The sequence below is a fragment of the Alternaria ethzedia genome (genome assembly GCF_023757985.1).
Source record: "Alternaria ethzedia strain BMP 0044 chromosome Unknown scaffold_42, whole genome shotgun sequence".
Lineage (NCBI taxonomy): Eukaryota > Fungi > Ascomycota > Dothideomycetes > Pleosporales > Pleosporaceae > Alternaria > Alternaria ethzedia.
Genome location: NW_026056235.1, coordinates 108,263 through 132,338, shown reverse-complemented (window position 1 = coordinate 132,338; position 24,076 = coordinate 108,263). Strand labels below are relative to the sequence as shown.

Sequence of the window (24,076 nt, the reverse complement as noted above, 5' to 3'; positions counted from 1 at the left end):
TTCTCTCGTTTGCTCCCTTCCCCAACAGAATCTTCTCTTCTCTTCACCCCAATCTCCCGCCACATGCTACTACGCAGCCCGAGTAGATGCGCCAGTATTTCTATACCCCCTCAGAAGTAGCGTGACATTGTCAAGAGGAACATTCACTTCGACAATATCACGCAACTTCCGAGAACGTATAGAGCAAACGACTGCATCTACCCATGCTGAGCAGCAGTGTTGGAAGCGACGTGGGCGGTTACTTCTACCGCCTTTGCCTTCTCCCCTCTCCCTCCTCAGTCTAATCTCCCAGCCCAACTGTCCCACCCAGCCCGAGTATATCCACCAGTTACCAGTCCCCCCATACTCCCTCGGAAGTAACGCTTGGTTTTTAAGCAAATAATTTACTTCAAAACCCCCCATTATACTTCCGAGAACGCATGTAACGAAGAAGTGGATTTACTCAAGCTGAGCATGAGCGTTGGGCGAGGAAATGACGATCCGGAATGGTGAGTATCAAGACAACAGGAAGAGGGATGGAGGAAGGGAGGGAGAAACGACACGTCCTCCACCAAAATGATGAAACCTCATCGACCAGGGTGGGTGGGGGAGGCGGAGGGGAGGTGGTGGAGGTCACATCTTTCGCTTCCTCTTCGTGCCATTTTCCTAGATACCCATCTGGAAGTTTGGACGACATATACGCCATAAGGCAACAGAATCTCTTTTGTGGAATAAGACGAGTCTCCTATTCAGATGATCTGAGGTCACTCGTCTTGTCCCACATAAGAGGTCCCACCACCGTATCGCGTACACCCCATCCAAGCACCCAAGCGGGAATTGATGCGGGATGCGGGATGTTGGCTGTTGGCTGTTTGTCTTGCTTCCCCCGCCTGTACACCACCCACCTCTTCAAGTAAGCAAAATCCTCGCATCCTCATGCATAATCATAACCTCCTCATTCTCAAAACTATACTTCCGCCTCACAATCTCAAACACAATAAGTCCCGCCGCAGTACTGGGAACCTGCTTAATCGTGCTCATGAAGAAGTCTCTGTAGAGATACTTCCGCCAGCCGCCAGCCCTTTTCGCTAAAACCTTGCACTGAGCAAACGTCTCTTCATAGGCGTGGTAGTAGCGGCGGACGATGTGGCTAGGCTTGTTGTCTTGGTGAGCCTGGAAGTCCAGGGCTTCGAGACGGCGGTAATGGACGTCTTGAATTTCGGTCAAGGGGTGCTGGATGAGTTGGGAGGTGATGGATGCGGAGACGCCGGCGAGGAGGAGGAACATGGGTTCGAGCATGTAGTGGGGGCGGATGACGGGGCGGTCGTCGTGGTCTTCTTGTAAATATGGAATCGACTTTTCGAGCAGTGTGTCGCGCGTCCGACTTCCGTAGTAGCGGCTCACGAACTCGAGGTAAGCTTGGCTCTTCACTGTTTCGAAGGTGCCGAAGAAGACGGCGGCGCCGAATGCGTCTTTCATGAATGAGAGAGACCAGCCGGCGAAGATGCCTTGGACGCCGATGGATCTCAGTTTGTGCCCGGCGTAGTGCCACATTGTCTTGTGGCGTCCTTCGAGGATGTCGGCGGTACGGAATCGGGTTTGCAGGGCGTCGAAGGGGGCGGCGATGACGGACTGGCATGAGCCCCCGATGAAGCCTGCAGTGAAGGTTATGGAGGGGGGAGGGGGTGGATAGACGCGTTTGGTCTGATAGGAGGAGGGTTCGTGGAGGGCGGAGAGGGAGTGCAGGTAGGCTGTGTAGAGGACGGCGCCGATGCTGGGGGGTGTTAGTATGAGCGTGCATACAAGAGGGATATTTCTTACCATGTGTTAGCCATCAGTGGTGGCAGCACCTGCTTCGGTATAAATCCCCATCCCTCAGTCCGTATAGCATGCGCCAATACGGCCGGCGTAGTCATCCTCCACGACCACTTTGCATCCGCCATGACATGTGGATTTATCGCCCTCGCATAGCTCATGTAATCTATTCTCCCCCTGAAAAAGGCTTTGACTGGCGCTCGGAAGTAGAAGGCGACCATCCTCGCAGCCACGGCGCGCATACCAGCGGCCTGGACACCCGTCGCTGGTGCCTTGTTGGGGGCTTGCGGGGCATCGGGTGTAGTTATCGTGGTGTCATTGGAGGCATCGCTTCGGAGGGAGACTCCAGCGCGAGGACTGGAGCCGGTCGTCATCGCATAGTGTTGGTGGTTGGGGAGGTTTGCAGACGCATGGGTGGGGTGGTGAGGGTTTTGAGACGGATGAGGCAGCCGCGTGGGAGGGTCACAAGGTGGGAGTGACTTGGGCGTGATCAGAACGTGGGAGTCTATAACAACAAAAGATGACCAAAGTATGTACAAGAAGAAAACGTGACGTTGAAGTTTGTTGCCTAGGAAGATGTGGGGTTTATCAATGCCAGCTGTCGAGAGCTTTGCTAGGTGAGGTTGGCGCTAGTATGATTGTGGAGTTGAGAGGCGCACGGGCCCCCAGCGCGTACCTCGCGTCGCATCATCCTTTCGCGACTTTCTCATCGCTGCCTTCTCTCTCCCACCTTCTCCCTCGCAGCTACGCCAAACCGCCTGGAGGATATCTTCAGCGCATCCTCAACCATGGCGGAGAACGACATTGTCATCGACAAGGCGCTATTCCACGAGCGCCTCAACGCCCTCGTCACCAAGTGGAAGGCCGACAAGCGCTCCGGCGACGCTGTTTTCCAGGGCGCAAGCTCTATCGCGACCCTTGTGGGCAAGGCGAGTGAGCCAGGCATCTATTTGAAGCCCGCAGCGTTCCAGGTAAGATTGCGCATTTCGACATGTGATGAACGGACAGTGAGCTGATGAGACCCCAGCTATGGCTGCTAGGCTACGAGTTTCCCGCGACGCTCTTCATCCTGACCCCCGACCTCCTCCAGATTGTCACCACCAAGAAGAAGGGTGAGTCTGCGGCCACGACTTGAGTTTGGGCACATTCACTAATGAGAATAGCTTCCTACCTTGAGCCACTCAAAGGTGGCAAGGTGCCGGTGGAGATTCTCGTCCGCGGCAAGGACGCCGAGGAGAACAAGAAGCAGTTCCAGACATGTCTCGAGACGATGAAAAAGGCGGGCAAGAAGGTGGCGGTGCTGAAGAAGGACAACGCCAACAACGCCTTTGCGAACGAGTGGAAGGCTGCCTTTGACGAGGCTGGCTTCAAGGAGGAGGACCAGGTCGATCTGGCCTCCATCATGTCCAACGCCGCCTTGTCCGTCAAGGACGAGAAGGAGCTGGTGAGTCTGGTCGCACAACTCCGCACTGGCATTACTGACCTTGTAGCGAACCATCCGCGACGCCGCCCGCGCCTCGAGCGCCCTCATGTCCAACTACTTCGTCGAAGAAATGTCCGACATACTCGATTCCGAGAAGAAGATCTCCCACCGCGCCCTCGCCGACAAGGTCTCCAACAAGATCGACGACGCCAAGTTCTTTGAGAAGCAGAAGCTGTCCAAGACATTCGACTCGATGCAGCTGGACTGGTGCTTGCAGCCTACGATCCAGAGTGGCGGCTCGTACGATCTCAAATTCGCGGCCGAGCCCGACGAGAACAACCTGCATGCGGGCGTCATCATCTCCGTCCTCGGTCTGCGCTACCAGACATACGGCGCCATGATCGGTCGCACATTCATGGTCGGCCCTAACAAGGAGCAGGAGACTGCCTACAAGCTGCTTCTGGCGATTCACGACCTGGTCATCAAGTCGATCAAGGACGGCGTGGTGGCCAAGGACGTCTACAACAAGGCACTCGCACATCTCAAGTCGAAGAAGCCAGAGTGGGAGAAGCACTTCCCCAAGAACCTCGGTTACGGTATCGGTACCGAGAACAAGGACTCTTCGCTGCTCCTGAGCGGCAAGAACACTCGTGTCCTGAAGGACGGCATGACCTTGGTAGTTCAGACTGGTCTCGCGGACCTCGAGAACAGCAAGCCGCAGGACAAGAAGAGCAAGAACTACTCGCTCGTCTTGGTAGACACCGTTCGCGTCAGCGCCGGCGACTGCGCAGTCTTCACCAAGGACACCACCTCAGATCTGGACGCCGTCTCTTTCTTCTTCGATGACGAAGAGGAGGAGGCCAAGCCCAAGGTCAAGAAGGAGCGCCCAGCTATCGCCCAGACGAACATCACCAAGACCCGCACACGCCACGAGCGAACAACAAACCAAGATGCCGAAAAGGAGGAGCAACGGCGACAGCATCAAAGAGAGCTGCACGCAAAGAAGCAAGAGCAGGGTCTTGCCGAGTACAGCGAGGGCGCAAAGTCTCTGAATGGCACAGAAGAGAAGAAGTTTAAGAAATTCGAATCTTACAAGCGCGACAACCAGTTCCCCAGCTCGGTCGCCAACTTGGAGATCGTCGTCGACAAGAAGAACCTCACCGTTCTTCTGCCGATCATGGGCCGACCCGTACCCTTCCACATTCACACCATCAAGAACGCATCGCACACCCCCGAAGCGGACTTCACATCTCTCCGCATCAACTTCCTCTCACCAGGTCAGGGTGTTGGCCGAAAAGACGACCAGCCGTTCGAAGACCCCAACGCACACTTCATTCGTAGTTTGACTTTCAAGTCGCACGACGTTGACCGCATCGACCAGATCACCAAGGACATCACAGAGCTGAAGAAGGATGTTGTGCGACGGGAGACGGAGAAGAAGCAGATGGAAGACGTCGTTGAGCAAGACAAGCTCATCCCCCTCAAGACCCGCAAGCCGCACATGCTCGACCTCATCTTCATCCGCCCCGCGCTCGACGGCAAGCGCATCCCCGGAAGTGTCGAGATCCACCAAAACGGTCTGCGCTACGTCCACGGCAACGGCACAGCCAAGATCGACGTCCTCTTCAGCAACATGAAGCACCTCTTCTTCCAACCCTCACAACACGAGCTCATCGTCATCATCCACGTCCACCTCAAGAACCCAATAATGCTGGGCAAAAAGAAGACCAAGGACGTCCAGTTCGTCCGCGAAGCCACAGAGATGCAATTCGACGAAACAGGCAACCGCAAGCGGCGCCACAAGTTCGGCGACGAAGAAGAATTCGAGCAAGAACAAGAAGAGCGGCGCCGCCGCGCAGCCCTCGACAAGGAATTCAAGAACTTTGCCGAGAAGATCGCCGACGCTGCCCGCAACGAGAACGTCAGCGTCGATATCCCGTACCGCGAGTTGGGTTTCAACGGTGTCCCATCCCGCTCCTCCGTCCTCGTTCAACCCACAACAGACTGCCTCGTCCAACTCACCGAACCCCCCTTCACCTGCCTCACCCTTTCTGAAATCGAAATCGTACACTTGGAACGCGTGCAGTTTGGTTTGAGGAACTTCGATATGGTGGTTGTGTTTAAGGACTACAACCGGCCCCCCGTCCACATCAACACCATCCCCGTTGAGTCGCTCGACCCCGTCAAGGACTGGCTCGACAGCGTCGATATCCCGTTCACAGAGGGTCCCCTCAACCTCAACTGGGCCACCATCATGAAGACCGTTACGTCGGACCCCCACCAGTTCTTCGCCGACGGCGGATGGAGTTTCCTGTCTAACGAAACTGACGATGAGGGTGATGGCGAGGAGGAAGAGGAGTCTGCGTTCGAAGTCAGTGAGTCTGAACTCGCCATCTCGGACGAATCCTCCGACGAATCGGACTTCGACGAGAACGCTTCCGAGGAGATGAGTGACGAGGGTTCAGAAGACGAATTTAGTGAAGGCGAATCTTGGGATGAACTCGACAAGAAGGCGGCGAGGAAGGATAAGGAGGCGGCAGCGGATGCGAGTGAGGATGAGGGGAAGAAGAAGAGGAAGCGTTAGTATGCTATTTTTGCGAGGGGGGTGAAGGGGAAGCCGTCGGAGAGGTTTGATAAGTGCTTCGATGGGTTTTATGAGAGGGTTTTGGCGATGGATAAGGAACGGAAGTGAGCGTGGAAGGGGAATGGGAAGGGGAAGTTGGGGGGTTTGTGTAAGATTAACTGCGTGGAAGGCGCGGTGATTGGGTTTAAGCATGTCGCCGAATCGACATTTCTGGGTTGATGAACTTGGAAGCTGGAAGGGTTCTTTTCATTGCATTGCGAATAAAGTTTTAATTTGAAGCATGCAATACAACTCTCTCATGTGCTCTCATGCTCTGTTCGTCTTCTATGTACGTTGCTACGACAAGTGTACTAATGACAAGAAGTAGGATCGGGGAAGACGCGGCGGTGTTTCTAGTATAAAGCTAAGCTGTCGGGGCTTGATGGATGGGGCTAGAAGACGCTACGATAGAGATCACCATGTGCAAATTGTAGTCACCGGATCGACAGTTACATTATCGATACGCTCGCTGCGTTCAAGTTCCGAAGCCTCCGCCGATTTCCCTTTGCCTTGCTCTGCTTCCGCTAGTGATGGCGATAACGGACCGCGGTCGATCTTGTGCAGATGCTCGTCCCAGATGTGCCTGGCGAGTTCTGTTGAACGAACAAAACGCGGACCGGGATTTGAAGACGTGCTAGACTTCGCACATTCGTAGCACTTTCCAGTATCAAACTGCCCTATTTGTCCTTGATGCGTGTGGCAGTGATGGAGAAACGAGGAATAGTTTTCCCAGACGGTCTCGCTCTGTTCACACTTCCCCATGTTGCCTGGACATCCGGATCGGGGACCAGGCTTACCAGATTCTTCCTGTTTTTTTAGACGACGTTTCCGAAATTCCGCGGTGAATAGACTGTGAGCAGTGTGAGGATCGCGCTTGAGGTCGTCGGTTGAAACTTCTCTGGGGGAGTTTACTCGTAGATCACTTGGGATACGATCCCGTTGACGTGCCAATTGATGTCGTTTCGACCGTTCCGGTAGGTCTTCCTCTGTTACAATGGGTGAGAGATGCGCTGAATCAAGCTCCGACCCCCCAGAATCTAGAGCGGTTGTGGAATGGTCTTCCGTCTTTTGGTCTTCCGTGTCTGATTCCGTGTCGATCGGATCAACACTTCTGATTGATGCGCGACCTGTCTCAGACCGAGCCTCCGGTTCCTGCGGTCCTTTGCCACCTTCTGACTGGTCTGCGATACCAGGGTTCTCTATCTTCGACTCAAGGTCTACATCGGTGAAATTCGAAGTCGAAGGAATCGGATCAGTAGAGTCTCGCCATGGACCAAATATCGAGAGTGGCAGTGGACTTTTCTCCTCTGTGTGTGCAGAGCCATCATTTTGCGGCACACCATATTGTACACCTTGGCGCTCATCAAGTCCTTGGTAACTGATTACTGGTTCTAAAGATTTTGTAGCCGCATCAGCCTTCGAGAATTCTAGTAGTTCCTCCTCTGGTGTCTGTATTGGGAAGCGAAGAGCTGCAAGTTGTCGTTCTTCTGACTTCCGAGTGCCGATTGGCTGGTCCTCTTCTGGCCCGGGACGAGCTAGGATCGATGATGAGCCCATGTCTTGCCGTGTAGCAGGTTTTGGCTGTAACCCTTCGAGTGCTTGGTCTTTTCCTGGCTGATCCGTCACGTCGCTGCTGTCTGTCCCCGGGTTCATATTGCCGCTAATCGAATCGGAGGGCTTGCCGCTAGTCAGAACGCGGAGTTCGCTATCGGCGGACCCCAAAGTTTCTGCTAGATGCGGTCTTTCTTCGACTGAAAGTGGTACTGGGGCTTTTTCCTTGGCGGCATTTCCCTGAGAATGTCCAGGCCACGTGTAGGCTGGGTGCTGGTCGAATGCCGGGGGCTCGAATGGGACCTCGACTGAATTCTCGTTTCTCGGAGCTGCAGCCTTTTCCTCTTTTCGCTCTTCCAGATATTGGGTGAATGCAGGGAAGAACAGCTGCTTCACAGCATCCAGATGGAACGGCTGGCGGAATTTGAGTCGGAATGCTGGCTTGTGAGAGTAGCTTCGTCGTGGCTGAGACTCTAATTGATCTGGTTGAGGGCGCTGTGCTCGACCGTCTTGTTCTAGGGGCGAATATGGCTGCGACTTTGACAAGTTGGTGCTATCCGAGGATGGTCTGCTGTTACCATGGTGAGATAGTTCAGGGTAGGGCTGAAAGTATTGTTCAGGTTGACCAGCCGCTTCACATCTGGAGAGTGAAGGCTGTGCTCGATGTTGCGGAGTTTTATTCACTCCTGAGCCATTACTTCTATCATCATCATCTGACCCCTTTCTAGGCTCTAAATCATTTTGGTTCGGGGAGGTCGCGGCCGTATCTTCGCCGGTTTTGTCTTTGTTTGAGTCCAAGCAACAACTCCATGGGGGCCAGGTAAGCAACTCAAAGACCAAATCGGGAAATGACTTGTCCTGGGAATCGATATAGAGGCTCTGGAAACTCCAGATAGCTCGAATCAAAGTAGCGAGCGAGACGACAATAGCGATGATCTGACCGATCGAATAGACGTTGGAGCTAGCTTGGAGGTCGTACTCTCGAATAGTGATCTCGGCGACTACCATGGACGTGAGCGAGTATAGCGCACATACCGTATACGATACTGATATTGTTGCAGAGTACTGTTTGTACACAAGGCCAGCCTGGAAAGTAGCCTTCTTGACTCGTCGTTCTGGTACCTCCCATTCAAGCGCTATGATCTCTTCATCCTTGTCTGGTTTTGTCCCGTCGCGCCTCAAGATTGGGACACGTCCGTCCCTCTCAGACTCATGAAACGGCTGGGTGTTGTACATAGAATGGAAGGACGACTGAAACCATATGATCCAGCGAATCGTGTAGTAGATCCAGAAGAGAGAAAGCTCGTTACCAGAGAAAGCGTCGCAGTCGCTTAATCTAGACCACCAGAAAATGTTGAGACATTTGCAATCTTCCGATGCGAATTCTCCCTTGATGAACTTGATGCCCAGTACCGGCAGGAAAACTAGCCCCATAATTTGAGCTGGGATAAGAAGAAGCACTTGCCATCGAGCAGCTAGAGTTTGTTTGGCAGTGCCAGGGATGTGTAAAGCGACGTTCTGAGCATCCAAGATAACAGCGCCAATCGCAGCATCGACGGATGTCAAGGTCCCTTTGTACATTTGCACGATGAGTGCTATTATGAGGGCGACATGAGTGAGGATCAAGCCACCTCCGACTTCTTTTATTCCAGTCTCTCGTTTGTGCAAGTGACCGGAAACACTGATGACGAGTAGCATGCCGATTTGTAACCAAATGGAGACCCGTACACCGACACCACTGATATCGGCGTCCAGGTTGGTATCACATGTATTGCGGGCGACACCGTATGTGTCGCTTGTACCCGCAAATATAGCAGATGTAACTATTACACCGAAGAAGGTTGATAGTAGCGGAACCACGGCTCGGCTTACGTCCGGTTTGTCGAGAAGTTGCTTTGCTTTACTGACCAGAGATATGCCGTCAGATGAGGATTTCTGCCTCGATAGTTGATTGTCATCATCTGTTGGCAAAAGAATCACCCTCTTCCTGAAAAAGAATACGTCGCTCGCAATGCAGATGACCTGGAAGGAAAGCCTAATCACGTGGGTCAGCGGTCAGTCCATCAACGCCATGACGGACCATACAACAGGAGAAGCGCCACCAGCCGAGGCCCCCATGCGATCGCCATAGCGCATTTCCGAAGTCAAGATTTTGCTGCGAGTGTGCGAGGCTCTGTGAGTGATTTTATATCGATACTGAAGATGGCCAGAATGAAGGCATCGTCAAACCCTAGGATATTGGATTTCATCTGTTGGAGGCGCTGAATAATCTGAGCTGAAGACAGCTGAATACGCATGCATGCCTGTCGAGAGATGCGGGGGCTGCATATCGTGTACAGCATTTGTGGTGTTATTGGGCCAGGCGGAGCCTATCGCGCGCCTGTCACCAGCCTGCCATCTTTTGCCAGGCAAAATGGTTCGCGTCGTGCGCAATACTGGTCACCATCTTTTTGCGACATGATATGAGAGCGCAGTCTGTACCCGGTATAATGTTGTGATCGTCGTGAGTTGAGGAAAGACGAGTTGATTCGTCTTGCGTAGCGGTGCTGGTGCAGGAGCGAAGATTGAAGGAGCTAGATTGTCGGAGGGTCGGCATTTGCGTATGCCAAGCGTCACGTGGTCGGGCCGCTAGACCTCCGAACAGGCACGGGTGGATAGATGGATGCATCCCATACTCTGCCTTGCCTTCCCTTTATCTCAAACATTCGCGGGATGCCGCATTCGCACCAGATCTCCATCAGTCAAGTCACATTCGAGTCCAATAAGAATGGTGTCAGCCTTGGCAATTTTCTGTCTCATCGGTATGAGCCGCTGGCGCACGGACGACGCGCAGGCTCAAGTTTCTGAGCCCGCCCCGCCCGAAGAGCGAAGTCGTCGAAGTCATCACTATGTACACCATGCACGTATTCAGCATCGCCTCGCCAGTTTAGACTCTGCGGTATCGCGAGAGCGAATTTGCGCCGCCTTACAAAATATTAACAATACCGCCTTGACTCAGAAACGCTTTGCGAAGGTGCATAGCCTCGAGGCTTTTCAGCTGGCCTCAGGCTTGTAAGCCATGCTCAAGCCACATATGTGTGGGGGCGTGTAGTTCTCATTCGTTGAGATTGACTGGTACGGTGAGGAAGGCGAAGTGCAGTGGTGACATTGTTGCGCAGAACTCACATCGTCCCATCCGGTCCCTAGGTGTATGAGCGTATGTGTACGTAGCCTTGTCAATCGCGCATTCTTTTCTTCTACCACAACTACTTGAAGCCTTTATATCCCCTCCTCTATCCCCGCGAGATGGCCATCGCACATACAGAAGGTTCCGCGTCCACTGCAAACGAAATCGAACTTGGGCCCATACGCTACGAGGATCACCTTACGTCCGAGTCGCGGTTAAGCACCGATACACCTCTACTGCAGCCCCTTCACCACGACGAACTAGCTGTGTCCAGCTCTGAGGAGAGCCTGCGCAGATCACATGATGCAGGTCACAGTGTCTCCTCAGACTATGAGCTTGTGGGCTCTTCTTCCGTCGACAAACAATTGGAACCACCTCAAGGCTGGCCAGCGTCATCGCGGCGTGTCAAGATCTCTACCACCACTACCATTTGGAACATCCTAGTCGACATTTCATTGCTGACTCTCTCAATCGCATTCTTGGCTTTCGCTCTATCTGTCTCGTTGTATGATCAGAAGCCGACAAAGTCACATGAGCAAGCAGCGGAGAGATTTATACAAGCTTCCAAATGGGTAAGCGCATCCGTAGTCATGTTGTGACATGCCTGAACTCACCGAAAATAGGGTCCGACCGTTTATCCTATACTTTTTGCCTCCGTTGTTGGAAGAGCCACCCATGCGATCTTGCTCTGGAGGCTCGAAAGAGGCGAAAGTATCGCTGCCTTAGACATACTCGCTGGCAGTACATCGCTTACCAGTACTGTCGTGTCACAATTCCATCTACGTGTCGTCAACATTGTAGGCCTTGGTCTGGTCACTATCTGGATGCTGTCTCCCGTGGGTGGTCAATCATCGTTCCGGCAGATAAGTTTTGGGTCAAGTGGGATATTGGAAGATGCAGTGGTTTCTTACGTGGTTCCCGGCCCTCATCCTTGGACTGCTGGTACGAAGGAAGCTACGAACACGACATCGGGTCGAGATTTTGATACGCCACTGAACGGAAATCTAGAGACGTCATTGACCAACATCTACATGGCTGGCCTAATCAGTCCAACGACCAAGGACGGCTCTCCACGTGATGCTTGGGGCCATGTGAAAGTTCCACGGATTGAGAGCTACGAGAAAACAGTTATGAACGACCATGAAGGCTGGTACAAGATACAAAACAGCACCGTGGAAAATTTCTCTTCTTTCATTGGCATACCGATAAGTGGCATAGACTCGCCGGGTTTCATCGACTACGCTACCAGGATTGAGGCTGTGTACTTCAATCTGGATTGTTCCGAGGTATCTTCGGGTCAACAGTTCCTATTTAATGCATCTTCCTGGTTAGGGGATTTAAGGTGGAACGAAAATATGAAGGAAGGTGCTCACTGGTCTCCGGAGGAAGATCTCGCACCGGTAACCTTTGTTCTGGTCACACCAGCCGACAAACCAGTCGGCCCAGATCTAAGTTATTTCAACTGTACCATCAGCTCGACCTACGTCGAAGTAGAGATCGCGTGTCCTACGTATTCTACCTGCTTCGCAGACCGTGTTCGGCGCTCTCGTCTTCCAGTACCACCCGCAGAGTATATGAGAATCGATTGGGAAACCCTCATCAAGTCCAACTCGAGCCCTCTCTCCGAACAGTATCTGAAGGTACCGAAGGACCTTAGCGGTACGATTACCGATGAAACCCCTGTACCGCATGCAGATACGGTCGCGATACGTCTAAGCCAAATGCTTAATTCTTATTGGGCCGTGATGAATATAAAGAATGTCATCATCGGTAGCTTCAACGTTCAGACCACCGTAGTAGATCGTAACATAACTTGGGATCACCAAGCCAAGTGGCAAATCGAAGTAAAACCGGAAGTGTTGGATGTGCTCTCCCTCGCAAGAGTATGGACAAGCAAAGCTACGAAGAGCAGCAACGTGGAGGTCTTCCAGGCCCATGTAGGCTGGGTCCTCGCTCTCATCGTTTCTTCGGTCGTCCTGATCACGGCCAGCGTGATTCCCTTTTTCATCCGGACGTACCTTCTACGCGGGCCGGAGATACTCATGAACTTTTCCAGTCTGGCAACACGAGATAATCCCTATCTACGTCTCCCGGCGACGGGTACGTATCTCGACGCTGCAGACAGATCGCGCTATCTCAAAGACTTGCGCATACGATTCGGGGATGTGGAGGAAGGCGATGAAACTGGAAGGTTGGCGATCGGGCGAGCTGGTGGGGAGGTTGCGTCGCTGAGGAGGGGTAGGCAGTACGCATAGGAATCTCAGCTGGCGGTCTGGAAAGGGCGTCATTTATCTGCTATTATACCATTCTTGATTTCTTAGTTCGAGATTCCGACGACGAAGAACACGAAAGACAACAACAAAATATGACACAGTAATTGTTGTATCATTCCGAGCGCATATCAACTCCAACGATTCGCAGTATGCACGAGCTTGCAATTCCCTTTGACTCGTGCGCAGACTGGAACAACAGACTGTCAACCACGAAACAGATCCATGGATAAAGCTGCTATCGTACTAGAATCTCTCGTCATAGGATAGTATCGATGCCATGCAACAACATGAATAAATTCGCCTTCTCGAGGCCGACGCAGATGAGAAAATAAGAAGCAAAAATCAACCTTTTTGCCAAAAGGAGGAAAGAATGTTTGACGAAGCTTCGTCAAGGAGATGGGCTAGATACGAATTCGCCTTCGTGTGTCATGCGGCGATCCGTCGTGCTTTTGCACGCGTCACCAGGTAGTTCCTCCTTTGAGCTCTCGACGGACGATATAGGTGCTGTTCCTTGCTCTTGAGTACCAGCAGTATGCGTTTCGCTCGAATTGAACGGGGCAAATACACTCTCCACTGCTTTTTGCAGTACACCACGTTGACCTTGAATGGATGGATTCAGTTCGGCTAGCGCCCAGCCAATAACGTTGCAACTGTTCTCATAACCCCAACGATTGCCCTTGTACTGGTCCTGAGGAACCAGTGCACGTGGGAAGATGCAGTTATCAATCTTGAATCCATGAGGTAAACACTCAACGTCTACCGTCTCGATGTCACGCCGAATGGTATATTCTGTCGCAACGCCATCGTGAGAGTATTCGAATGTCGCCCACTGTGTACTAGTCAGATTTCCGTAACTTCGCCCAAGCCTTTTCCACGCATGCTTAATGTTTATCATCCCTCCAGATTTAGGTTCTTCAGTGGGGATTTTGATATCTGATGGATCCGAAGACGATCCATTGTCCTTGCCTTGTGCTTTCAGAGAAGACAGGTCGTCTTCGTCAGACCGAGCATTGCTGCGGTCACTTGAGCGGTCTGTCAACTCATCGTCGGAATCAACACCGGAAGGTAGTATTGCAAGGGCGATCTCTTCCATATGACGTGCAATATGGAGTGATAACAGATCACGGTCCCGTGAAGTGAACTCAACACATAAGGGGCATGTCACTTCTGAGACTCGAGCGTCCATGCCGTGCTGATCTTGTAGATGGTTCATCAGCCCATCGCCGTTCTCCCAAAAGACGCCTGTTCCGTGGCATTCGGGGAAGAAACAAGCGTATGCGAGGATATCATCAAACACATGCTTCCTATAACGACATGTTAGCTTTGATGTAATTGGAGTGTTGCAATGAAGGTCAACTCACTTCCATGCTTTGGTTCGTTGGAACTGTACCTGCTTTTCACAGATCTCGCATGTGAAAGGCTCGCCAGCCCGCGCTTGGGCTGGCAGTGGTGGCACACGCTTGTGACTTGCCTCAGCCCTGCTTGACATGATCGAAGGTTCGTAAACAGGTTCTGCTTTTACTCCCGCAATTGTTTGGGCTGGTACCGAGGTACCCAGACCAGAGTCGTGGAAGATGGTTCTTGCTTTTTCGAGAGTCGTCTCTTGAAGCTCCTGCTTCATTGCTTCCCGTTGCAGACGAAGGATGTGATTATATCGATCCCAGTTCAACCTCCCAAGTTGTGCCACCATTTCTGGTGGAGCAAAAGGGAACTTTTCTGCAACACTGCTAGCGTAGGCTTGTTCCGGTAGGGTTTCTCCAATGTCTTGGATAGTACGAGGCTTCTCCTCGTCGAAAATTTCTTCCGCCGGCGATTCCAGGCTGGGTGCCAACATGACCAGTGTATCAATCTTCGTACGGAGGGTCTGACACATTGTCTCCGCGTCTTGCTCGGGCTGATAAGCGTAATCATGTTGTCGACCAATCATGTCCGTGACTTGTTCCAGGGCAGTCGCAAAATCGGTAGACTGTAAAATCTCTTTTCGGTGATGTTCACTGATGACAAGGTTTATCAAAGCTGACTCGTGTAAGTGTTGAGGCGACATAGTGGTGTGGGTGAAGTCTACTTACAAGTGCTCACAAATCGAGAGATGGATACAAGAACGGCCAGGCAAGTGTTGCGCAACTGGGGAGAGCCTTGAAGCACATCGTCGAGCTCGCCTCGCGGCAGTCCAAGGTCGGTGCCCCAGAATAACAAAGTCGCGCAGGTTGACTCTAGAGAAATGTAATGCGCGGCATCACTAGATTGGCTTCTGAACTCCTTCATGATGAGTCCCAGCGTCTCTGTGAGAGATTTGAATAGTGACCCAAGAATTCCTAGCTCCTGGAGTTCGACATGTTGCACAGTGTCCAGGGCGAGCAATTGTGAATCCTCGTCCTCCTCTTTCTTCACAGAAGAGTGAGCTGATCTAGCTTTGCTACTCCCAGTCGTTTCCTTCACGTTTTCGAATTGGGGTTGAGAGTCGATATAAGGCGTGAGCTTCTGATCCAAAGTCTGATATACGAGTGACCCGATGTCATCCACGAACAAGGGATATAGCAAGTCGACGACCTTTTCCGCGGTCGCCAATTCCAAGGCACGCTCGAACGGAATCCAGACGCCTTTGAAATGTGTTGGCCCGAGTTTAACCACGTGTTTAGTCTTCTCACTCTTCAGCAAAGCGCCTTTGCGTGCTGCTGTCATACCAGCCAATGTGAGCAGCTTTGTGCCGTTGATCATACGATTGTCGTCGCGACGAGCTACGGAGACACCCCTAGTCTCGACTTGATAACAGTGGCAGCCTTCATCTTTCCAAAAGGTGCAAGTGACTCTAGGCAAAGCCCCCGGAGTAGCGATCTTGCCTGCGCGACCGAAAGCGACCGGTAGGTGGTTTTCTGAACCAGAACTGGAGAAGGTATGGGCGCCCGGAGCCCTTGCCGGCAATTGTGTTGGAGGCGAATTGGTTAGCTCACTCGCTGGAGACGACGAGGTGTCTTGCGTGCGTTCCATTTCAGCCTGCCGGGGCTCCCTCTCTAAGCCGCCTTCGTCGGCAGCCGATGCATTACGACGGTTCTTTGGTGGAAGCATGCGCGCCGACTACCAGCGGGCACGGTCAGTAGATGCTCAAAGGCGGGAAGACAATGGAATAGGAAATGCGCACCAGCTGAGAGAGATCATGTTGCTTTTGCCAGGATGCCGACACGGCTGAGAAGCCACACGTGAACGGGCTGCGCATTGGAGGGGTATGCGCCTATCGCATTGGGGGCCAAACTGCGCCTCGTTCAATCAACCTTGGAAGAGTGCGCATCCCGAGACTCATCAACCCCCATGTCTTTTGAGACTCATCTTTCACACCATGTCCGGTATCGAAATCGCAGGTCTAGTTTTCGGTGTTGTGCCCATTGTTGTCGAGATTCTGAAGTCATACGGCACAGCCAAGCGCACATTGGCGACCTTCTCACGACACGCGGAAGTTGCATACGACATCCAGCTGAGATTCGAAGTAGCAGCAGCGAACTTTAGCAACGAATGCCGCCATCTGCTGCAGGCTGCCATCGCCCATCCGAGCGATGTCTCTGAGATGATGGAGGATCCGACCCACAGGAGCTGGCAGGAACAAAGAAAGGAGATCGAACAGCGGCTGCGAGATTTGATGCAGCACGATTACGAGCTATGCGAGAGCATCGCGACGCGACAACGCGATATTCTCCGTGAGACACGGAACAGCCTGTCCAAGCTCGAGAATAGCCTGGGTAACGCAAAACAGTCCCAACACGAGTTCGCACGGAAGCTTTGGAACGCGTTCAATACAGCTCGCAAGGAGAACGAGTACCTCCGACAGCTTGATTCGTTGGACAGATGGAATAAGTCGCTGGGCAAGTTGTGTAAGCAGAGGCGCAAGATGCAGAAGCGTCGCAATGTTCCTTCGGCTTGCATCATCCGCAAAGCCGTGCCAAGGAGCTACCAGCAGATCCGCGTCGCCTCACAACAATTGGGAGAGTCGATCCATGACTCCTGGTCTTGCACCAACACCTCTCACAGTGGACACCAGGCGAAGTTGTCGCTCGACGCCAAAAGCGAGTACGATAACGTGCAACTCGACGTTGTCATCGCTTGCCAGCCAAAGCCGAATGCGGCATTCCAAAAGTATGTCAGAGCGGATATTCTTCGCGACCCGAAAGGAAGTAGAAGCGCTGTTGACTAACGACGATGTGTAGTCCATCTAGCAACGTCCCAATATGGCTGCAAATTCGGTCCATTACATCCCTCGCGGTGTGTACGGCTCCAACGTTACCTCCACAGGCACTAGCGAACGCGTTTCGTTGTGGGATCAACGACGCGTCGGGAGCTACGACCCCGACGCCGCCCATCAAAGCCAAGTCGAAGAAAAGAGTCCGAATCAGTGATCCCAAAGATGACATTAAATGTGTTCGAACAACACCGACAAGCCACACGTTAGCAACACAAGCACAATCTTTCGTCATGCTAGATCTGAAGACAACAAAAAGCGTATGCTGTCATGTAACGAGAGTGCGCTCATCTACATCGGCATGTCAAGATAGCTGCGTGGGGTTTCTTGAAGTCGCGAAGAGTCAGCCAACAACCCGCTTCATGTTCTACGATGCCAGCAAGCTCGCGACCAACGATGTGCCTTCTTGTAACCGGCGACAAGGAGCACTACCGATCAAGAACCTCGTGCAACGCTTCCAGATCCTGCAAAAGATCACACTCGCGCAAAAATTGGCTGAAGCTGTTCTCCAATATCATTCAACCTCTTGGTTGCCGCAAGCATGGACTCTCCAAGATGTAGCATACTTCACGGATCAATCTCAAGCCGACGCGAACAATGTATCCAAGGCACTGGACAGCTTGCATCTGAGCAACCGCTTCCCAGATCCGACCTCGCCGGACAGTGTGTCACATCAGTCCTCTCTTGATCTGAAGCATAACTTCGGCATCCGCAACCTGACGCTAGCTAAACTCGGCGTCGCGCTACTAGAGATATGTGCTCAGACGGATAGCACGACGCCGCAGCTGGAGGGGTCGCCTCAAATTCGTGAGATCATCGCCGCGAGAAAGCTGCTTGATGAACAACATCGTTCGATCATGACGCTAGGGCCTCGCTTCCTGGAGGTTGTGCGCAAATGTCTGTATTGCGACTTCTCGTGTAACGATGACCTCCATGGCGAAGCACTCCAGAGTGCATTATACACCGAGGTTGTGTGTACTCTACAGGACATGAAAACCCAGTGGAAGAAGGTATTCGTTTTATGACGGGTTGCGATAGATCCAGTGCGTAACCCTTTGAGTTGATGGAAGGGTCCCACCCCAGCAAGGCTGGCGACGCTGGCTACGATACATTACGTAGACAATGACACTCTTTCCATTGTCGCACTTGACTTGTATGGTTTGGAAGCGAGCAATTCCTGTACATCGTATGCGTCAGTCGATGTCGCGATACCGTAAGATGAATGTTCGAAGATGAAGCCTCCCGAGGTCGGGCAACTTGACAGATAGGCGTCTCCGCACAGCATACGTCGCGTCGCGTCGCTGGGTACAATATCGCGATCCGTCGGTGATGAGTTGGGGGATATCGAAATAATACTCTATAGCATTATAGCTGCTGGAGTAAGTATCTTAATACTAGCGAGACGGAAGTTGTGATGTGTCCACGGGCGCAACCTCGAGGTGCAGCGTCCCATTCCGTTTCCGATCGGAACAATGACGTCCGCATCTAGCCCACTTCGGGTAACGCGTGACACCGCCTTCGCGGTCTTCTCAAGTGCTCTCGGTCGGTGTCTACTCCAGCACGCATGAGCAAGGATGAGTCGATTGACAGCGAACATTTGAGCATTCCGTCGGACAATTTCGCGCGAGTAAGCGCTAGAAAAGGGCATAATGCTACTACTATCACGAAGGTCTACTGTTCTCGTGTCTACATAAGTGTGTTGCAGGGCGCCTGCCTAGGTAGCTCAACCCTGGAATACCAAAGTCGTCACATCCCCTCTTTCTGCACACGCCTCGACGCAGATAAGTTCAACTTCGACAACACTCGCAAGCATGTCATCGCAAAAAGCAGAGTTCATTAAAGTGCCCACCGATAACTCGGATGGCTTCCAGACAATGCCAACAGAGCCCTCAAGACGGCTGTCGGAATCGGAGTTGCGTATTGAGAAATGCACGCCTGATGATGCTGAGAAGATCGTGAGTTCCTCCCTGGCTCAATCTTCCCACCCATAAACCCCATCATGCTAACACCACCACCTAGGCCGAAGGTCTCTACCTCTGCTTCCCAGAAGACTGGTGGGCAAAGAAAGAGCCACCCGAGCTGCGCCCAAAGGGCGAGAACAGCCTCCAGATCCGGACCCAACGCATGGCCCAACGACTAACCCCCGCCATAACCGATCCCCACCACACCTTCATGAAAGCCGTCTATACCCCCACCGGCGAAACCGTAGGAATAGCAGGCTGGACACTCCCCACCAACCCCTCCATTCACAATCTCTTCCGACGCAGCGCCGCGACGCATTACTCCTGGGCAGAACAGCAATCCTGGACCGACGCCGATCTCGATCTCATGTGGTCGCACGTCAGCAACGAGAATTGGAGCGAGCGCTTCGGCAAAGACGATGAGGTAAGGAGGGAGGCGACGGGCGGGGAAAGGCATTGGTATCTTGCGCCGTTGCTTACGTGGCCGGAGTGGCAGGGGAGGGGTGTGGGGAAGAGGTTGATGGAGTGGGCGTTGGGGCAGGCGGATGCAGAGGGGGAGGTTGTGTATTTGGAGAGTAGACCGAGTGCGAGGGCGGTGTATTTGCATGCGGGGTTTGTGGGGTGTGGGGAGTGGAATATGATTAGGTGGCCGAAGGGGAGGGAGGGGGGAAAGGGGGAGGGGGAGGGGAAGGGGGAGGTTGTGGACGCCAAGGGAGCGATTTGAGCCGACTCCTGCGTGATGAGACGGCAGACGAAGCCGTAGGAAGGATACTGTATGACTAACATGTGGCTCTGTGCAAACCTTGGAGATAGCTAAACAGCTACAGGACTGATGAAGAAGAAACAGTCATTTGAACGACTCTATAACCTTACTGTTTACCGACCATTCGCTTGTAGGGTGTAGTAGCCTCCTCGTCCTAGACGTTGTTCCTCGATCACATTCCGATATGCAATAGCAGCCTTAATCCTCTCCGCCCCTTCGCTCAGCCCCTTCCTCAAACAAGAAATCACATCAATCGCTAGCCGGCCCCCGCCACCCAGCGCCTTCTGGAACGCCGGTTGCAGCTCCAGGTGTTGGATCTGAGCCATGATGTAACCCAGTACCTCCTCTCGTAGGGCATCACGCTGCGAAGAGGTATCGTGGTCTTGAATGTTATCGCTGTTGTAGACAAAAGAAGCCAGGGCGACGATATCTTCGACCCGCTGCGGGGTTGTTACGAACTTTTGTTCCATGCATAGTTGTAGTGCGACGTGGAGCTTGGATATGGCGAGGTCTTTCAGTGCGGGGATGAGGTAGTAGTCAGCGAGGCAATACATCTTGGCGTGGAAGAGGAAAAAGGCCTTGTGCTCGTAGTTTACTTGGCCCACATGTTGCTCTTTCATGTGCGAGGCGACTTTGTCCCAATCTTCTCCGTAATAGCATGGACATTCGTCCTTGACGGCAAAGCGGTCGTAGGGTGTTGGGTAAAAATGGGGCATATGCCACATCTTTTCAGGAGTGGTTGCTTTGGCATAATCTTCTTCGCTTATTGTAGGAACCCAGTCGTCCAAGGTCTCGCACGATCTAGCCTCCATGTCGACTTCGACTTCGATATTGGGGTCAATTTCGCAGGAAAGGACGTTGTAGTCACTGCGATATGCGTATTCGACGAGGCCCAGGAAGACGTCGCGTTCGACATGGGGCAGAGCCGCGCACTTCTCCCGCGCTTCCTTCATTGGGCCGTTGATAAGGCGGTCTAGGGGCTCAGATACCTCTGACATGATGCCGGCGTGGACGGTGACAGGCTCGCGGGTGTCTCCTAGCAGGAACGTGAACTGCGCGGAAGATAACATCCTGGAATGTGTTAGCAAGATGTCAAGAAAGTTGCAATGTGATATACTTACTCTGTGAATGAGGATGCCATTGTGTTCGAGGCTTTCGGTACGTCTAGCGGTTGTACGTGACGAGTTGAGAAGTTGTATGTGTAGGTATAGGTAGAGTTGGCGCCGCGATTTGTAGGCAGCGTGGCGGTGCGCAGAGGACTGCGCCCCTTGCGAACTTGGGAGTGACGACGAGGTAGGCACAGACTCGCCGTACCCGTGGCCAATTTGGCCTGTAATCCCATTGGATCAGTGAAAGTATAAGAGGGTTGCAAGTACACAGACTCTCGAAGAAGTTCTTGTACAGTGCAATCCAGGCTGTGAAGCGGTACTGGAAGTGTGAAGTCGACACTTACCATTCACTCGACACTCCATTGACGAAAGGCCGAGTGAAAGGCATTGTTGAAAGCAGTATGTTGTGCACATCGCTGATATAATGACACCCTCCGAGGGCGAGAACCTGGAAACGTGCTTCCGTACCTTCAACCGCATATCTCTTAACTCTTCATTCCAAATCGACCACGCACGCTTGCAAATCCTTGAATAACAACAGCATCGTACCTGACGGCATAGAGGTGTCTCTTGAATCAATGAACGCGCACTCCTCACGCACGAAGGCCTCAGGCATCTCGAAACCCAAAAGCTTCCTAGATCTTCCCGGTGGTAGGTGATGACGATAAGCTTGCCGGCACTTTGCTAATCATTGTTCCAGAACTACGTAACCGGATCTATGGTTACTGCCTCTCAGGCGTCGGACTGTCGACAGCGGTCGGTTTGGGCAATGTATGCCGAACCACTCGGTCGGAGTACATGCCTTTGTACTTTGGCTCGGTCAGGACTCGTATCCACTTTGTGCTGGTAGAACGCTTCCTCCGGACATTCTATAGTGAGACGTCGGCCTTTGCTCCACTTCCCGCCTGTAAGCTACTAGTCGGACTCAGTCGCGATCAGGGCTGGGGACCAAACACCAGTATCGACCTCAAATGGCTGGGCGAGTGGCTGCGTGGTCACCCCAAGGCCGAGGTCTTCATTGAGAACAGGCCGATCAGTCTTTTTGAGGCGATTGATTATGTTCCGTCACTATTGGGATTTTGTTTGTGGCTTAAAGATATGGATGCTCTTACCCTATGCGCACAGCCAGTGTCGTGTCATGCTCCGTCTGGTGTGCGAAGGCACGCGATTGAGTGGGTGTTGACGTTAGTCATGAAGCCAGAGGCTGCACGCCGCATAAAGTGTTGCAATCGGAACCGGGTGGACTACTTTGGAGGGATCTTGACGCGTCTGGGTCTCCGGGGTGGAATTGATGGAGAAATGATTAGCTCGGTTGAGTTCCGGGTGTCTGGCGGGGGTGAAGATTGGCAGGTAAAGATGGCTATTTAGAAGGCGTAGTGAGATATTGATGGCTATGGTGGAATATATATTATTGGCTGAAAGCAGAGGTGGTGTTACCATGATACTCGTGATGGTGATGTTGGAGAGACGTTCGAGGCCGCCCGCGGAGGCGCGCATAGAACGGCCGGCTAGCCGGATTGGAGCTGGGACTAGCGCCAATTTGCGCGCGCCAGGCCCGCTCATGCAAACATGACGGACTCAGTCTCGCACCACCACCACCATGAGGGTGCGATTGACGCCGTTGCGCCTCGTGTGCGTCGCCATAACCCTCGTGACTTTCCTCTTCACGTCGCTCGTCTTCCGGCTATGGCGGGGCGAGCGCGGCTACGACATACTGCAGGAGCGGCCCCCTCCCGCTGGGCCCGCGCCCGTCGCTCCGGTGCACTTTGGTGAGGAGTGCTCGCCCTTCACCGCCGGCGTCATGGAGCGCGTCACCATTGTGCTGAAGATTGGCGCTGGGGAAGTCGCGACTCAGCTGCCGCTGTATCTCAACCGATTGGGAAGGTGCAAACAGGATCTGCTCATCTTCTCGGACCGCAAGGACTCGCTCAACGGCTTCGAGATTGCCGACGCCCTCGCCCACCTGCGCCCGGAGTACAAGTTCAACAACCCCGACTTTGACGTATACGACCGCATACAGGCCACGAACAGCACCCAGGACAAGACGGAGGAGGGGTGGCGGCTGGACAAGTACAAGTTCCTGCCCATGATGGAGTGGACGTCATACATGCGGCCCGAGTCGGAGTGGTATGTCTTCCTGGAACTCGACACCTACGTCAATTACGACAACCTCTACCGCTTCCTCTCCAACTTCAACCCCAAGACGGCCCACTATTTCGGATCCCCCGTTTGGCCCAAGAAGAAGACCACCTTCGCACATGGTGGGACTGGCTTTGTGCTATCGCGCGCGGCGCTGGACAAGATCATGGCGCTGGGCAGGATGTTTGGCGAGAACAAGCACTTCCCCGGGACACACTTCTTTGGCGTCGACGTCAAGAAGCAATGCTGCGGAGACGAGATGCTAGCGCAGGTGCTGAAGAAGAGCGGAGTCTCCCTCCGCGGATACTGGCCCATGTTCAACGGCGAGAAGCCCTTCAGCATGCGCTTCGACAACGAGCAGTGGTGCGAGGCCATCATGACAATGCACCACCTCGGCGAAGACGACTTCACACGACTCTCCCAATGGGAACAAGCGCGATCGCATCCCGAACGACCCCTCATGTTCGAAGAGCTCTTCACGATGATCGAGCCACACTTGCAGGAGAGGGCCGAAGACTGGTCCAACATGTCCGAAGACGTCACATACCGAAAGGGCAAGACAGCCTCGAAGTCCTTCGACAAATGCCAACGGGCTTGCGCGAAAGACGGCCGCTGTCTCCAGTTCGAACACGATGGCATCGAGTGCCGGCTCGGATACTCCATCCGATTAGGCCACCACCAGAGCCGCGAAGGCGAGCGCTCATGGGTGTCTGGGTGGATGCTAGGCAGGATAAAAGCTTTCAAGCAGGCTCGCTCGCCATGCCAAGGCGCACGTTTCGTTCATTCGAATCCTTGAGCGGGGTTGCTGAGATGGACAGATGGACGAAACGACGACATGATATATCTTTCCTGCACGATTTTACGGCATTGTACGGCGTTTGATACCCCAAAGGCGTTTTTGAGATGGCACGCTATTGTATATATTGTGCAGGTTGTCGGCACATACGCCATGGGTGGAGGGGTCATGGGTGGGTTGGCAGAAACATGCCGCGATACGACGCAGAGTAATGGAAGGAATTCTGCGTGGAGACCCTGCGGCGCCACGA

At 53.1% G+C, this 24,076-nt stretch overlaps 10 protein-coding genes across 10 annotated transcripts; 6 read left to right on the top strand and 4 right to left on the bottom strand.

Moving 5' to 3' along the window:
• Nucleotides 1-888: 888 nt before the first annotated feature.
• J4E87_010068 (uncharacterized protein) lies at nucleotides 889-2,168 on the bottom strand (the record flags this gene model as incomplete). Its single annotated transcript, XM_049381642.1, has 2 exons — nucleotides 889-1,753; nucleotides 1,801-2,168. 2 exons carry the CDS (start codon nucleotides 2,166-2,168, stop codon nucleotides 889-891), a joined length of 1,233 nt encoding a protein of 410 aa, XP_049228638.1.
• A 414-nt stretch (nucleotides 2,169-2,582) lies between these two features.
• On the top strand, nucleotides 2,583-5,801 carry J4E87_010067 (uncharacterized protein; the record flags this gene model as incomplete). Its single annotated transcript, XM_049381641.1, has 4 exons — nucleotides 2,583-2,765; nucleotides 2,822-2,906; nucleotides 2,958-3,238; nucleotides 3,285-5,801. The coding sequence occupies 4 exons, from the start codon at nucleotides 2,583-2,585 to the stop codon at nucleotides 5,799-5,801; spliced, it is 3,066 nt and encodes a 1,021-aa protein (XP_049228637.1).
• A 453-nt stretch (nucleotides 5,802-6,254) lies between these two features.
• On the bottom strand, nucleotides 6,255-9,464 carry J4E87_010066 (uncharacterized protein; the record flags this gene model as incomplete). The annotated part of the gene is made up of 2 exons (XM_049381640.1): nucleotides 6,255-9,426; nucleotides 9,460-9,464. 2 exons carry the CDS (start codon nucleotides 9,462-9,464, stop codon nucleotides 6,255-6,257), a joined length of 3,177 nt encoding a protein of 1,058 aa, XP_049228636.1.
• Nucleotides 9,465-11,125: 1,661 nt separating this feature from the next.
• J4E87_010065 (uncharacterized protein) lies at nucleotides 11,126-12,812 on the top strand (the record flags this gene model as incomplete). The annotated part of the gene is made up of 2 exons (XM_049381639.1): nucleotides 11,126-11,129; nucleotides 11,359-12,812. The coding sequence occupies 2 exons, from the start codon at nucleotides 11,126-11,128 to the stop codon at nucleotides 12,810-12,812; spliced, it is 1,458 nt and encodes a 485-aa protein (XP_049228635.1).
• A 406-nt stretch (nucleotides 12,813-13,218) lies between these two features.
• J4E87_010064 (uncharacterized protein) lies at nucleotides 13,219-15,548 on the bottom strand (the record flags this gene model as incomplete). Its single annotated transcript, XM_049381638.1, has 3 exons — nucleotides 13,219-14,134; nucleotides 14,192-14,846; nucleotides 14,900-15,548. The coding sequence occupies 3 exons, from the start codon at nucleotides 15,546-15,548 to the stop codon at nucleotides 13,219-13,221; spliced, it is 2,220 nt and encodes a 739-aa protein (XP_049228634.1).
• Nucleotides 15,549-16,164: 616 nt separating this feature from the next.
• On the top strand, nucleotides 16,165-17,013 carry J4E87_010063 (uncharacterized protein; the record flags this gene model as incomplete). Its single annotated transcript, XM_049381637.1, has 1 exon — nucleotides 16,165-17,013. One exon carries the CDS (start codon nucleotides 16,165-16,167, stop codon nucleotides 17,011-17,013), a length of 849 nt encoding a protein of 282 aa, XP_049228633.1.
• Nucleotides 17,014-17,420: 407 nt separating this feature from the next.
• J4E87_010062 (uncharacterized protein) lies at nucleotides 17,421-18,083 on the top strand (the record flags this gene model as incomplete). The annotated part of the gene is made up of 1 exon (XM_049381636.1): nucleotides 17,421-18,083. One exon carries the CDS (start codon nucleotides 17,421-17,423, stop codon nucleotides 18,081-18,083), a length of 663 nt encoding a protein of 220 aa, XP_049228632.1.
• Nucleotides 18,084-18,869: 786 nt separating this feature from the next.
• J4E87_010061 (uncharacterized protein) lies at nucleotides 18,870-19,743 on the top strand (the record flags this gene model as incomplete). The annotated part of the gene is made up of 2 exons (XM_049381635.1): nucleotides 18,870-19,013; nucleotides 19,078-19,743. 2 exons carry the CDS (start codon nucleotides 18,870-18,872, stop codon nucleotides 19,741-19,743), a joined length of 810 nt encoding a protein of 269 aa, XP_049228631.1.
• Nucleotides 19,744-19,895: 152 nt separating this feature from the next.
• J4E87_010060 (uncharacterized protein) lies at nucleotides 19,896-20,923 on the bottom strand (the record flags this gene model as incomplete). Its single annotated transcript, XM_049381634.1, has 2 exons — nucleotides 19,896-20,853; nucleotides 20,904-20,923. The coding sequence occupies 2 exons, from the start codon at nucleotides 20,921-20,923 to the stop codon at nucleotides 19,896-19,898; spliced, it is 978 nt and encodes a 325-aa protein (XP_049228630.1).
• Nucleotides 20,924-22,491: 1,568 nt separating this feature from the next.
• Nucleotides 22,492-23,826, top strand: J4E87_010059 (uncharacterized protein; the record flags this gene model as incomplete). Its single annotated transcript, XM_049381633.1, has 1 exon — nucleotides 22,492-23,826. One exon carries the CDS (start codon nucleotides 22,492-22,494, stop codon nucleotides 23,824-23,826), a length of 1,335 nt encoding a protein of 444 aa, XP_049228629.1.
• Between the last annotated feature and the right edge of the window lie 250 nt (nucleotides 23,827-24,076).